Source organism: Dermacentor silvarum, chromosome 1 (assembly GCF_013339745.2).
Source record: "Dermacentor silvarum isolate Dsil-2018 chromosome 1, BIME_Dsil_1.4, whole genome shotgun sequence".
Lineage (NCBI taxonomy): Eukaryota > Metazoa > Arthropoda > Arachnida > Ixodida > Ixodidae > Dermacentor > Dermacentor silvarum.
This window is the reverse complement of record NC_051154.1, coordinates 210,556,380-210,571,024: the sequence shown is the minus strand read 5'-3', so window position 1 is coordinate 210,571,024 and position 14,645 is coordinate 210,556,380. Positions and strand designations below refer to the sequence as shown.

The 14,645-nt window shown below is 45.9% G+C and overlaps 2 protein-coding genes and 7 non-coding genes across 9 annotated transcripts; all 9 read right to left on the bottom strand.

Moving 5' to 3' along the window:
• Window positions 1-3,768: 3,768 nt before the first annotated feature.
• On the bottom strand, window positions 3,769-3,841 carry Trnav-aac (transfer RNA valine (anticodon AAC)). The gene has a single exon. It is a non-coding gene; the product is annotated as a tRNA-Val (tRNA).
• Window positions 3,842-4,153: 312 nt separating this feature from the next.
• On the bottom strand, window positions 4,154-4,226 carry Trnav-aac (transfer RNA valine (anticodon AAC)). The gene has a single exon. It is a non-coding gene; the product is annotated as a tRNA-Val (tRNA).
• Window positions 4,227-4,261: 35 nt separating this feature from the next.
• LOC119436789 (uncharacterized) lies at window positions 4,262-5,482 on the bottom strand. The gene has a single exon (XM_037703783.2). The coding sequence runs from the start codon at window positions 5,475-5,477 to the stop codon at window positions 4,338-4,340; it is 1,140 nt and encodes a 379-aa protein (XP_037559711.2). The 5' UTR covers window positions 5,478-5,482; the 3' UTR covers window positions 4,262-4,337.
• Window positions 5,483-8,196: 2,714 nt separating this feature from the next.
• Window positions 8,197-9,381, bottom strand: LOC119436779 (uncharacterized). Its single transcript, XM_037703773.2, has one exon. It carries the CDS (start codon window positions 9,352-9,354, stop codon window positions 8,212-8,214), a length of 1,143 nt encoding a protein of 380 aa, XP_037559701.2. The 5' UTR covers window positions 9,355-9,381; the 3' UTR covers window positions 8,197-8,211.
• A 371-nt stretch (window positions 9,382-9,752) lies between these two features.
• Trnav-aac (transfer RNA valine (anticodon AAC)) lies at window positions 9,753-9,825 on the bottom strand. The gene has a single exon. It is a non-coding gene; the product is annotated as a tRNA-Val (tRNA).
• Window positions 9,826-10,137: 312 nt separating this feature from the next.
• On the bottom strand, window positions 10,138-10,210 carry Trnav-aac (transfer RNA valine (anticodon AAC)). The gene has a single exon. It is a non-coding gene; the product is annotated as a tRNA-Val (tRNA).
• A 314-nt stretch (window positions 10,211-10,524) lies between these two features.
• Window positions 10,525-10,597, bottom strand: Trnav-aac (transfer RNA valine (anticodon AAC)). Its single transcript has one exon. It is a non-coding gene; the product is annotated as a tRNA-Val (tRNA).
• A 312-nt stretch (window positions 10,598-10,909) lies between these two features.
• Window positions 10,910-10,982, bottom strand: Trnav-aac (transfer RNA valine (anticodon AAC)). Its single transcript has one exon. It is a non-coding gene; the product is annotated as a tRNA-Val (tRNA).
• A 312-nt stretch (window positions 10,983-11,294) lies between these two features.
• Window positions 11,295-11,367, bottom strand: Trnav-aac (transfer RNA valine (anticodon AAC)). The gene has a single exon. It is a non-coding gene; the product is annotated as a tRNA-Val (tRNA).
• Between the last annotated feature and the right edge of the window lie 3,278 nt (window positions 11,368-14,645).

Sequence of the window (14,645 nt, the reverse complement as noted above, 5' to 3'; positions counted from 1 at the left end):
GACAGAGAACAAACTAATGTGCACACATTGAAAAATCACATTCGGTAGCAATTGTACATGATACAAGAAAAAAAACGCAAGGGAAAAACAAAAGCTGCCCGTCCTTGTTGGGCAGGCGTTGTCACATTAAAATTCCTTCATGGTTGTCAAAGGTTCTAGCATTGACAGCCAATCCGGTACACACTCTTGCATTCTATGCAATTCAATAAATCTGGCCATACATTCTTTGAAATAATACGCGCGGGCCTAGCGTCAGGATCACAATGGTACCCCGCCATTCGTGCCCGCCATAGACAGTGGAGCGCATTTAACATGATAAGGTCATAAGGGACCCCGTCATCATCCCTACATGCCAGAAATCGTATCCCATGGGGGTCCAGCGGCAACTGTTTCTTGAGGGTTCGCTGTAACACATCCCAGAAATAAACCCCCTCCCAACAGTGCAAAAAAACGTGCTCTATTGTTTCGGGCTGCTTGCAGATCAAGCAGTGCGAACCCCATGGTACAGTACAACCCCGTTCTTTCATGAAAGTCTTGACGGGGAGCGTTCCGGTGTGTAGCATAAAAAAAAGGTTTTTACGCCTGGTGGTACCTGCATGCGTTTTACACGTCTAAGCACATCCTGTCCTGGCCCTCCACTGTATATGGCTCTGTAAATTGGCACTGGGAATAGTACATCACAAAGATCTCTATACAGTGTTTTCCTTTTCACTTCACAAAGGTAATCATTTGAAAATCGCACAGAGAGGAAGCGTACACTATCGACCACTTCCTTGAAATACCCACGCAGTGTTGTGGTCATGCTTTCCACACTAACTACATGTTCCGGCAATGCGTCGCTCAACCTGAGCTGGCACACAGTGCGCAGAAAGGGGTCACGCTCATCGCGAAAAAACAAAAATCGATTTACCAGCTGTCTAACAAAAAGATGGACCAAGCCCACACCCCCGTCCTTCACTCTTCTGAACAAGTTTGTTCGGCTGCACCTTTCCCATGTCGAACCCCAGATGAAAACAGCAAACACTCTGTGCAGCCTTTGCACGTTTGCTCGAGAACAAAACACTTGCATGACGTAATACAACTTAGAAATAAAAAACATGTTACACACAGTCGCTCTTGCAAAAATGGACAGGTTAGTGCCGGCCCATCTGTCTGCCTTTTCTTTCATTTCTTTACTTTGGCTCCTCCAGTATTCATCGCTATTATTGTAGCAGTCTAGGGGAACCCCGAGATACCTTGGCGGAGTTTTGACCCAGTTGACGTTCGCGAAGTGGTCCGGAGCAGACGGCCACTCCCCGTGCCACAGCCCGAGGGATTTGCCCCAATTTACTCGGCTGCCAGTTACATCGCAAAAATGTTTCACTACATTAATTGTTTCCGTTATGCTCGGTTTGTCTGTACACACACTGCAATGTCATCTGCATACGCGAGTAGCTTCACTTCTGTCGCTGCTAGTCTAAAACCGCGTATTGTCTCATTTTCCGTAATTGCCAGACACATTGCTTCGATATAATAGCAAACAGAAGCGGACTGAGGGGGCAGCCTTGGCGCACTGAACGCATGATGTTAATGGGGGCCCCCAGTGACTTATTAACAATTAATCTTGTTGTGCAGTTCTGGTACGCCAAGGCCACGCCCTCAGTGATGATGGAACCGACGTTAACATGATCTAAGATGGCAAACAATATAACATGAGCGACACAATCGAACGCTTTCTCGAGATCGAGCTGAAGAACTGCAACGCCGCGATAGGTGATGTCAGAGCACTCGAGAACACACCGCATCTTATGGATGTTCGAAAAGATAGTTCGCCCCTTGATGCCGCAAGTTTGGTGGTCTGCTACTATATCCTTGATTACGCCTTGAAGTCTGCTTGCTAAAACCTTCATTAATATCTTGTAATCGACGTTTGTTAGTGAGATCGGTCTATATGATGTCACGAACCTCAGTTTATCTGTTTGATCGCTCTTAGGGATTAGTATGGTGTGCGCTTTTCCAAAGGAAGGTGGCAAGGATTTCTGTTCATATGCGTCATTAAAGACGTCTGCTATCAAAGGGGCCAGTTCGCTTTTAAAAGCCTTGTACAACGCCGCGCTGAGACCATCAGGTCCCGGCGACTTGCCCATGTTCAAATCGTCGATTGCTTTCTCGACTTCCCTCTGGGTTATTTTGCCTTCCAGTCGCTCTTTGGTGTCTTCACCCAATCGCGGCATGCGGTGGAGAAAGTCAGCTTTAAAGGCCTTACATTTGCTTCCTGAAACGCAAAGAGCGACTGGTAGTAGTCGAAAAAGGCGCGACCTATGCTTTCGTTGTCTTCAACCACAGTGCCATTTATTGAAATCTTATCTACATGGCTTTGTCGTCCATGCGTCTTCTCTAGACTAAGCGCCCTTTTAGTGGGCGTCTCCCCTGCCGCTAGCGCTTCCGCTCGTGCGCGCACAATGGCACCTTGATAACGCTCCTTGTCGAACAGTTCTAGCTTTTCTTTGACGTTTCGCACGTCATCTTTGTACGCACCGGGATCTCGACATTCAAGCGTTATCAGCTGCTTAAGCAGTGTCCTCAACCCTTTTTCTTTCATTCCCCTCTCAAATTTTAGGCAGCTCGATCGTTCTAAGGCTTTCATTTTAACCTTTTGTTTAAAGCATTCCCACTTATCTGCGATTGTTTCAGCTGTACCTTGGCTTAGTTCAGTAACCATACTGCGTACTGCCTGTACAAATGGCTCATCGTTTAGTAATACCGCGTTCATTTTCCACTTATCCCAATCAAAAGCATTTCGCCTTTTTTCAATACCTACATGGCATTTGACTAGGCAGTGGTCGGAAAACGACACTGGTAAAACGCAATAACCATGGCATGTTGGAATTATATCCAAGGAGATATACATGCGATCCAGTCGCGCATGGCTACTGCCCTGAAAACGCGTAAAGGTCACTTCGCGTCCATCTTCCAGACACTCAAATACATCTTCAAGTTCATTTTCACAGATAAGATTTGATAGTACGTCACTACTTCTGTCACGCATACCGGTATTGCTGACTCTATCTTTAGCGCTCAACACACAATTGAAATCACCTAGCAGGATTACGCGCCTATCACAACGTACATACTGTACAAGGTTCGAAAAAAACAGTGCACGCTCATCCACTGAATTCGGCGCGTATATGCATATGACGCGGAACTCAGCTTCACACATAACAACATCGCAAAGACTATCCTGCCAGACTGACAAGAATAAACACTTTCAATCGCTAGATTAGGCAATTTTTTCACAAAAAGTATGCACCCGCCCGATGTGCCTATCGCATGGCTAACCACCGCGAAATATCTATTCGTGAACCGCCGCACCATGCTCCCGGTCTTCTCCTCTCCGTCCACCTTAGTCTCCTGGACGGCTAGTACGTCAATGTCTTGTTCAGTGACCAACCGTAGGAGCACACCACAAGCACAACGTCGAGCACTGCTGCAGTTATTGCGCAGACATCCAGCACCAAACCCGTTACTGCGACCGCTTACGTGGGCACGCCACGTACCGTACAGGCGGTTTTCTCGCAGGTCAGAGCATTCGAGGGCTGTTAGAATGTGCGACTCTGCGTTGCACAGCTGAGCGCACCAGGCAGTTTCGGATGTATCACTAGCGTTCTCATAATCCTTCGATATATTTATTCTCGAGATCCCTACGGCACGTTCTGCTGATCAAAAGCAAAAAAAAAAAGTGTTAGATAAAGAGCTTATCGTTCAACGCGTGCTACAAGCAAAAAACTATGTGCCTGCCAGGGATCGAACCTGGGACCTTCCGCGTGTTAGGCGGATGTGATAACCACTACACCACAAGCACAACGCCGAGCACTGCTGCAGTTATTGCGCAGACATCCAGCACCAAACCCGTTACTGCGACCGCTTACGTGGGCATGTCACGTGCCGTACAGGCGGTTTTCTCGCAGGTCAGAGCATTCGAGGGCTGTTAGAATGTGCGACTCTGCGTTGCACAGCTGAGCGCACCAGGCAGTTTCGGATGTATCACTAGCGTTCTCATAATTCTTCGATATATTTATTCTCGAGATCCCTACGGCACGTTCTGCTGATCAAAAGCAAAAAAAGTGTTAGATAAAGAGCTTATCGTTCAACGCGTGCTACAAGCAAAAAACTATGTGCCTGCCAGGGATCGAACCTGGGACCTTCCGCGTGTTAGGCGGATGTGATAACCACTACACCACAAGCACTTTTTTTTTTCTTTATTGCCGGTCTGTCACAGATACAAAGCATTCACCTTACTTTGGAGAGAAAAAACAGTGTTATAATGAGCATTACGTGTCCTTGTGTTAGTGCATGTATTAAAAACGCTTTAAGGTTACCAGTGTATCTAACACAGGTAACCAGTCTGGTGGCTCAACCTGCAATTTATACACATCTCTTATTTGAGAGACACTTTCAATAAAATACTGTCTGGCTGGTTTGGCGTCCACATCAGCATTTCGTATGGCCATTCGTGTTTTCCAAATGCTGTGTAGGCTCAGAGTCATGATCATGTCATAGGGCACGCCATTTTCATTTTCAACCGGGAGAAAGCGGATACCGTAGGGTGATATAGGGAGTTCTTTTTTCAGTGTCCTCTGCAAGACATCCCAGTGGAATATTGCATCCCAGCAATCTAAGAAAATGTGTTCGATTGTCTCAGGCTTTGAGCAGATGAGACAGTTAACTGACCATGGTACAAACAGTCCTTTCTCTTTCAACCATGGTTTTACTGGAAGAGTGTTGGTGTGAAGCTGAAAGAAAAATGTTTTAACTGAGGATCGGACTGTCATTCTTTTAACACGTTTCAACACGTCACGTTCGGAGCCCACACAGTACATGGCACGATATAGAGGCACTGGTAACATAATGTCAATAACATCTTTGTATAAACGCTTTTTTGACACATTACTAAGATACGCCATTGAAAATCTAACTTTTAGCATTCTAAACGACATAACAACCTCACGAAGAAAGCCGAGAACACATATTTCTTTTCTGGTACTCGATACAATAAATTCAGGAATTACGTCACTCAATCGTAATTGCAAAATTGTTCGCAGAAATCCGTTCTTTTGGTCGCGCAAAAAAATAAACCTTGATACAACTTGCTTGAGAAATAAATGCACTAAACTTAGTCCTCCGCTACGGACTGATCGAAATAAATTTGTTCTACTTGTTCTTTCCCATGTTGAACGCCACACGAACACTGTGAAGACTCTGTGTAACTTTTGCACGTTGGCACGAGACATACATAGCACTTGAAGAACATACCACACTTTTGCGACTAAAAACACGTTGCAAACTGTAGCGCGCGCGAAAACGGAGAAATCGCGCCCACCCCATTTATCAGTTTGTTCTTTAACACGTTTGGTTTCTTCGTTCCAGTATTGGGTGGTATCGCGGTAGTGTTCTAAGGGCACTCCGAGATATTTGACTGGTGTCACAGTCCATTTCATGTTAGCGAAGTAATCTGGAGTGTTGACCCACGATCCGTGCCAGAAGCCCAAACATTTTTCCCAATTGATTACACTGCCCGTGATCGAGCAAAATAACTCTGCTTCTTTAACGCTTTCCTTAACGCTTTCCTTGTCGTCACAGAAGACTGCTATGTCGTCAGCATAACACAGTACTTTCACTTCGCTTGTGAGCAATCTGAAGCCGTATATTTTATCATTGTTGAGAATCTTTAAGCAGAAAGGTTCGAGAAAAATTGCGAACAATAATGATGATAATGGGCACCCTTTACTGATACTACACTGAACGCTGAAGCTTTCGCTAACAGTTTTGTTCACAACTATGCTAGCTGAACTGTGAGTGTAACACATTTGCACACCAGTAGTAATCACAGATCCAACATTAATATACTCCAAAAGACTAAATAGAATTTCATGGGATACGCGATCGAAAGCTTTTTCTAGGTCAAGTTGTAACATAGCCACCCGTTCTGAAAAATCGTCGCAATATTCAAGTATACTTCTGGTAACATGAATGTTGGTAAATATCGAGCGTCCTCTGATTCCACGAGTTTGGTGAGGTCCTACCAAAACTGTGATCACGGTTTGTAATCTTTTTGCTAGTACTTTCATATATATTTTGTAATCAACGTTGCTTAAACTTATCGGTCGATAGGACGAGACCGATAAGAGCTTGACCGGGTCATCTGTTTTTGGGATTAATACAATGTGAGAGTACTTGAAAGATGGGGGCACTACATTTTCTTTATATGCTTCGGTTATTACACAATGCAGGGCTTTTGCCAGATCTTCTTTAAAAGCTTTGTAAAAAGAACTGCTTAAACCATCCGGGCCTGGAGATTTCCCTACAGTTAATTCATCAATTGCTTCTTCAATTTCACGCGCGGTAATATCTGCTTCAAGACGCGTCTTCACATCATCGTCTAATCTTGGCATTAAGTGTAGGTACTCATTTTCAAAGCCGGTTGCAATTTTCATTTTATGACCTAACAGATTTCTAAAGTACTCTACAAAAGCAAGTTCAATTATCCGTTTGTCATTTGTTATGGCACCCTCATACTGTATTTCTTTTATTTCATTTTTAACAGCATAACTTTTTTCGTCCGTTAACGAGCGTTTGGTCGGCCTTTCTCCCAACCACAATCTTTCGCTACGGGCGCGAACAATGGCCCCTTTATACCTCTCGACATCTATAGCCTCCAGTTTGTCTTTTATTCCTTTAATTTCATTATTCAATGCCCCTGATTGTAGGCTTTCTGCGTTCAGCAAGTAGTCCAATTGACTACGGAGTACATTTTCCTTGTTTCTTTCACTGCGTCGCATTGCGCATGCTCCCTCGATTGCATTGATCTTTATGACCCGCCGTGGTTGCTCAGTGGCTATGGTGTTGGGCTGCTGAGCACGAGGTCGCGGGATCGAATCCCGGCCACGGCGGCCGCATTTCGATGGGGGCGAAATGCGAAAAACACCCGTGTACTTAGATTTAGGTGCACGTTAAAGAACCCCAGGTGGTCCAAATTTCCGGAGTCCCCCACTACGACGTGCCTCATAATCAGATCGTGGTTTTGGCACGTAAAACCCCATAATTTCATTTGCATTGATCTTTATTTCTTGTTTGAACAGCTCCCACTCAGCGATAAAGCTGTCCGTTTTAGACAGAAGTCTTTCTATACTTTCTTTTGCTTTGTTCATAAAGTTATCGTTGTCCAGAAGCTTGTCATTAAACTTCCAAAGTGCCCAACTGAACGACGGCCCTTTGCGCTTTGCTCCTAAGGAAATCATAACCAAGCTGTGATCACTGAACGAAACATGTTTGACGTTGTAATCTTGGCATAACGGCACTATATTTGCAGATATGTATACTCTATCCAAGCGTGCATGGCTTGCACGTTGGAAATGAGTGAACTGTGGCCGTCTACCGCCAGCTAGAATATGACCGATATCTTCGAGAGAGTGATCCTGAACTATCGTGCTTAATTTCATGGCACTGTTGTCGCGTACTGGTTCGTTCCGTGCTCTATCGGCAGCAGAACACACACAGTTAAAATCACCCAGGAATAGAATTATCCTTTCGCTATTTAAAAAGGATGCAACGCTTTCAAAAAAATCGTAGCGCTCGGTTTCTCTGTTGGGCGCGTACAAACAAATGGCCCGCCACTTCAAAGCAGAGAACAAGAAATCACACACAACTAACCGTCCAGTTTTACACACAGTCACAGTCTCGACTACGATTCCTAGGGAGTTACGTAATAACAAGGCACATCCGCCGGACGACCCCACTGCATGACAAACACATACATAATAGCGTCGAGTAAATGGTTCTACCATGCGATCTGTCTGAGCCTGGCTTTCGACTTTCGTTTCTTGAATCGCTACGATGTCGAGGTCATTCTCCAGTAAAAGACGGCTCACTTGATACTGTCGACGCCTTGAAGAAAGGCCTCGCACGTTTAGCGTGCCTATGCTAAGGGGCTCGTCAAGTCTTACTGCCATTTATAAGAGTGATCAAACAGGCCGCATGGCGCTCACCTCGTTCTGTGGGACACTGAAAAATTCACTCGTAGCTGATGTTTCTGTGGTTGCCACGGGCGAACACACCATGAGTGCCTTATCAACAAGGCACTGGGGTTCAAGCCCCTCAGCTTGTCCTCCCTCACTTTTTGCATGCGTAGCGCTTGAACCAGGGGGTTGAGACAGGCTTCTCTGAAACAGGGGGCTACGAGCCCCCTGGAATGTGACGGTCCGGCGGTACGTTGGGTTTCGGCTTGAAGCTCGGGCGGCGCCCTTGGGACGCTTTAGTGGGTGGCTCGCCGGCACTGGGCTCGTTTGAGGCTCCATTCCCTGCTGCTGTTTCCTCACGTGTTCTTTTCCCTGCGCCGATCTTTGAATCCGTCATATCAACGTCTTCGGACTTTTCCAAAGGGGTCGGCTGGCTCATATTTTTTTCCACTGAGCTGCTGGAAGCACTGGTTGTCGTCACAGGAGACGGTACAGGTTGTACAACCTGCTTGTCGTTATCCTGTTTCTCGTCTGCATTGGGCGACTGCAGCGAAGGGGGCGTTTCCTCCGACTCGGGTTCTCCGGTGTTGCTGGTGGCAACTTCCTCAGCTTCCAATTCATCCATTTGTAGCTCCGCATTTTCGTCCCACGCAGAGCGCCCTGTGACCTTCGCGTAAGTCCTCACGCAGTCTTCCTCAGCGTGGCCAAAGCGTTTGCACAGTGCGCACCGAGGGACACGACATTCGCGTCGTATATGACCGGTCCCTTTACACCGTAGGCAGAGTGGAGCTCTTCCGGCCACTACTACCAACGTCAGGTCTCCTGCTACTCGTAGTTGATGTGGAATGTCTTCCTTGGTATACCCTGCCTTGAGTTGAAGGCTGATAATGCGCGTTGTAGAGCCTTTGTCTGATAAACCTTCCGTTCGCCATCGCTCTCTTGCCACTTCGGTGACCTTACCGTAGGGTGCAAGCGCAGTCCGTATGTCTTCGTCGTCTACGTAATGAAGCACCCAATGGAGCTTTAGTCGAACGTCCTGGTTGTTCGGGTCCACAACGACGCAACGGCGGTCCTTCACGGAAACGTCGGTTGCAGAAAGCAGTCTCTTCTTTGCCTCCGTATTCTTGAGCGTGACCGCCCACACGTGGTTCATTTGGTATGCCCCTAACGCTTCAACGTCAGGGAGCATTGCCAAACGCCCAAGAGCATCTCGGATGTCTTCTACTCGGTAGGGTCTTCCTCGAACATCCGCATGAAAAAATACAGTGTTTAAAACAATACGACCAGTTGGAAGAGGAGGCAAAATGATTTCGTAATCCTGGTTGGCACTGGCAGCATTCCTGTTACCGCGGCTAAACATGGCCGCTGACACCGCCCCAGAGGAGCGAAACATTCCTCGACCGTTCACGGCGGTGGCCGGAAGTGAATCCACTACACCACAAGCACAACGTCAAGCACTGCGGCAGTTATTGCGCAGACATCCAGCACCAAACCCGTTACTGCGACCGCTTACGTGGGCACGTCACGTACCGTACAGGCGGTTTTCTCGCAGGTCAGAGCATTCGAGGGCTGTTAGAATGTGCGACTCTGCGTTGCACAGCTGAGCGCACCAGGCAGTTTCGGATGTATCACTAGCGTTCTCATAATTCTTCGATATATTTATTCTCGAGATCCCTACAGCACGTTCTGCTGATCAAAAGCAAAAAAAGTGTTAGATAAAGAGCTTATCGTTCAACGCGTGCTTCAAGCAAAAAACTATGTGCCTGCCAGGGATCGAACCTGGGACCTTCCGCGTGTTAGGCGGATGTGATAACCACTACACCACAAGCACAACGTCGAGCACTGCTGCAGTTATTGCGCAGACATCCAGCACCAAACCCGTTACTGCGACCGCTTACGTGGGCACGTCACGTACCGTACAGGCGGTTTTCTCGCAGGTCAGAGCATTCGAGGGCTGTTAGAATGTGCGACTCTGCGTTGCACAGCTGAGCGCACCAGGCAGTTTCGGATGTATCACTAGCGTTCTCATAATTCTTCGATATATTTATTCTCGAGATCCCTACAGCACGTTCTGCTGATCAAAAGCAAAAAAAGTGTTAGATAAAGAGCTTATCGTTCAACGCGTGCTTCAAGCAAAAAACTATGTGCCTGCCAGGGATCGAACCTGGGACCTTCCGCGTGTTAGGCGGATGTGATAACCACTACACCACAAGCACAACGTCGAGCACTGCTCCAGTTATTGCGCAGACATCCAGCACCAAACCCGTTACTGCGACCGCTTACGTGGGCACGTCACGTACCGTACAGGCGGTTTTCTCGCTGGTCAGAGCATTCGAGGGCTGTTAGAATGTGCGACTCTGCGTTGCACAGCTGAGCGCACCAGGCAGTTTCGGATGTATCACTAGCGTTCTCATAATTCTTCGATATATTTATTCTCGAGATCCGTATACAGCACGTTCTGCTGATCAAAAGCAAAAAAAGTGTTAGATAAAGAGCTTATCGTTCAACGCGTGCTTCAAGCAAAAAACTATGTGCCTGCCAGGGATCGAACCTGGGACCTTCCGCGTGTTAGGCGGATGTGATAACCACTACACCACAAGCACAACGTCGAGCACTGCTGCAGTTATTGCGCAGACATCCAGCACCAAACCCGTTACTGCGACCGCTTACGTGGGCACGTCACGTACCGTACAGGCGGTTTTCTCGCAGGTCAGAGCATTCGAGGGCTGTTAGAATGTGCGACTCTGCGTTGCACAGCTGAGCGCACCAGGCAGTTTCGGATGTATCACTAGCGTTCTCATAATTCTTCGATATATTTATTCTCGAGATCCCTACGGCACGTTCTGCTGATCAAAAGCAAAAAAAGTGTTAGATAAAGAGCTTATCGTTCAACGCGTGCTTCAAGCAAAAAACTATGTGCCTGCCAGGGATCGAACCTGGGACCTTCCGCGTGTTAGGCGGATGTGATAACCACTACACCACAAGCACAACGTCGAGCACTGCTGCAGTTATTGCGCAGACATCCAGCACCAAACCCGTTACTGCGACCGCTTACGTGGGCACGTCACGTACCGTACAGGCGGTTTTCTCGCAGGTCAGAGCATTCGAGGGCTGTTAGAATGTGCGACTCTGCGTTGCACAGCTGAGCACACCAGGCAGTTTCGGATGTATCACTAGCGTTCTCATAATTCTTCGATATATTTATTCTCGAGATCCCTACAGCACGTTCTGCTGATCAAAAGCAAAAAAAGTGTTAGATAAAGAGCTTATCGTTCAACGCGTGCTTCAAGCAAAAAACTATGTGCCTGCCAGGGATCGAACCTGGGACCTTCCGCGTGTTAGGCGGATGTGATAACCACTACACCACAAGCACTTTTTTTTTTCTTTATTACCGACTTGGCAAATACACAAAAACAACATGTCAAATAAATGCGAGATTAAAATAACCAGTCGTTAAAAGACTGTAGCGTCATGTTAAAATGGCTTCAACGAAGCCAAACTGTCCAACACTTGAAGCCATTCCGGTGGTTCACTTTGCATTTTCAACACTTCCCGTGTGTAAACAACATTTTCAACAAAATAGTATCTGGCTGACCTCGCATGTACATCAGCATTGTGTACAGCCATTCGAGTTCTCCATACGCTTTGCATACACAATAGCATTAACATGTCCGCCGGCACACTGTCAGGTTCTGCGCATGGCAAGAACCTTATTCCAAAAGCACTAATCGGGAGCTCCTTTTTTAAAGTTCGCTGCAGAATGTCCCAAAGAAAGCGGGCATCGTGGCAGTCAAGAAAAATATGTTCAATTGTTTCTTCCTTATTGCATATAAGGCAATTGACGGACCATGGGACAAACAAACCCTTGCTCCTTAGCCATGGCTTAACCGACAGTGTGTCAGTGTGGAGCTTGAAAAAGAAGCATTTCGCGTTAGCTCTTACAGGCATATTCCTTACTCTTTTGAGAACATCACGTTCAGGCCCTAAGTAGTACATAGAACGATACACTGGCATAGGTACAAAAACGTCAACAAGATCCTTATATATTTTTTTTCGTGACACTTCAAACAAGTACTCCCTAGAAAATCTCGCATTTAGAAGACGAATCGCCGTGATAACTTCACGCAGATAACCTTTTAGTGCCATCGGTTTGACTGCGTACGACGATACAACGAAATCAGGCAAAGCGTCACGTAATCTCACTTGGATCACCGTGCGCAGAAAACCATCACTTTGGTCACGAAAGAAAACAAATCTCGACACAAGTTGCTTGAAAAACAAATGAGTTAAACTGAGTCCGCCGTTGCGCAAAGAGTGAAACAAATTAAATCTGCTCATGCGTTCCCATACTGAACCCCAAATAAATTCCGCAAACACTCTGTGTATTTTTTGAACTGAAGATCGGCTCATGCATAGCACCTGCAAGACGTAAAACACTTTAGCTACTAAAAACATATTACACACTTTGGCTCTTGCAAACATCGAAAAGTTGTGGCCTCCCCATTTGTTAGTTTGTTCTTTCATTCTGTCCCTCTCATTCGTCCAGTATTCTACTGGCTCTCGGTAGTTGCCGAGTGGAACCCCAAGATAAGTGCCGGGTATCACACTCCACTGCATTCTGCAAAACAATTCTGGCGTATCTTGCCAGTCCCCGTGCCAAAATCCTAAACACTTTGGCCAACTTATGGCACTACCAGAAGCACTACAAAAAGATTGAGCTTCCTTCACTACTTCTGCAATGCTTTGCTTATCGCGACAGAACACTGCTATGTCGTCAGCATAGGCTAACACTTTTATTTCTCTGCCAAAAAACGTGTACCCGCGAATACTATGGCTCTGAAGTATCTTTAAACAGAAAGGTTCTAAATAAAGAGCGAAAAGCAAGGCCGAGATCGGACACCCTTGTTTTATGCTAGACAGTACTGGAATTCGTCTGCTGAGTCTGTTGTTGATAATTAGGTTTGTTGTACAACCATCATAAACCATTTTCACCCCATCCAAAATGACTGTTCCAACATTCATGTATTCAAGAAGCAGAAACAGGATCTCGTGCGACACCCTGTCAAAAGCTTTGGCTAAATCCAGTTGTAGCATAGCTACACGATCTTGCATCAAATCGCAACATTCAAGTATGCTTCGCGCTGTGTGTATATTTGTGAAAATAGTCGTACCTTTTATACCACATGTCTGATGTGTACCTACTAGGGATTTCACTACACTCTGAAGACGTTGGGCGAGCACCTTCATGAATACTTTATAATCAATGTTAGCTAAACTTATTGGTCGGTAGGCCTCTACTGATTGAAGCTTTATGGGGTCAGTAACTTTAGGTATAAGTACCACATGAGTCTGTCGGAAGGAAGGAGGCGTCCATTTTTGTTCATAACACTTCGTTATGACGCGATACAGAGCCTGTGCTACTTCAACCTTGAAAATTTTATATATCGCTGCCCCAAGACCATCTGGTCCAGGCGATTTTCTTGCACTGAGGTCATCGATAGCCTTTTCAATTTCTTCTACAGAAATAGGCCTTTCAAGAGCTTCCTTAAGTTCACCATCAATTCTCGGCATCAGAGGCAAATAATCACTTTTAAACGCCGAGATATCGCTTGCTCTCTTGCTTAGCAGCGTACTATAGTGGTCCACAAAAGCACGTTCTATCATTTCCTTGTCGTTTGTAAGCTGCCCTTGATAAACTATTTCTTTTATTTCCTTACTCAATGCGTGTCTCTTCTCATCACTTAGCGCTCGCTTGGTGGGCGTTTCACCCAACCATACTCGTTCTGCGCGTGCTCTCAAAACGGCGCCGCGATATCTCTCTTCATCAATGACTTCAAGTTTCGCTTTAAGTTCTTTGATATCGCTTACAAATGTACCAGCCGCGCCTCTTTCCATGTTCAAAAGGTATGCTAACGTGCACTGCAGTTTACGTTCTTCTTGCTTTTGTTTGTGCCGCAACACGCATGCTCTCTCTAAAGCAATTATTTTCGCTTCGGTTTTAAACAGTTCCCAAGCTTCTACAACATTTTCCGCATTTTGAAGGAGAACATTTTCTAATTTCTCTTTTATTCTTCGTAGAAACAATTCATCCTGCAATAAATTGTCATTAAGTTTCCATAAGTGCCAATTAAATTTTTTCTCTTTGCTTTTCGTACCTATCGTAACCATTACCAAGCAATGGTCACTGAAACTGATGCATTCGACACTGTAGCTAGAAAGGAGCGGAACTAAGAGAAAAGGGACATAGATACGGTCTAACCTCGAGTGGGAGTCTCCTTGAAAATGCGTATATTGCACATCACTGTCAGAACCAAGAACACTTCCAACATCCTCCAGATCAACTTCACACAAAATTTCGTGCAGAACAGTTGCGCTTCTATCTTGACTGAGCAGCTTTTTTCGATCTATCTATCGGCCGGCACACACAATTAAAGTCGCCAAACACTAGAACGTGCCTTTCACACACCAAGAAAGACCTCAGGTAAACAAAAAATTCTTCGCGTTCACAAGCATTATTAGGTACATATACACACACCGCCCGCCAAAGCAGTCCAGAAAAAGAAAAATCACAAATAAGCATACGCCCTCCCTGACATGAAGTAACTTGCTGCTCTGTTATCCCAATACTGTTTCTAATAAAAAGAAGGCAGC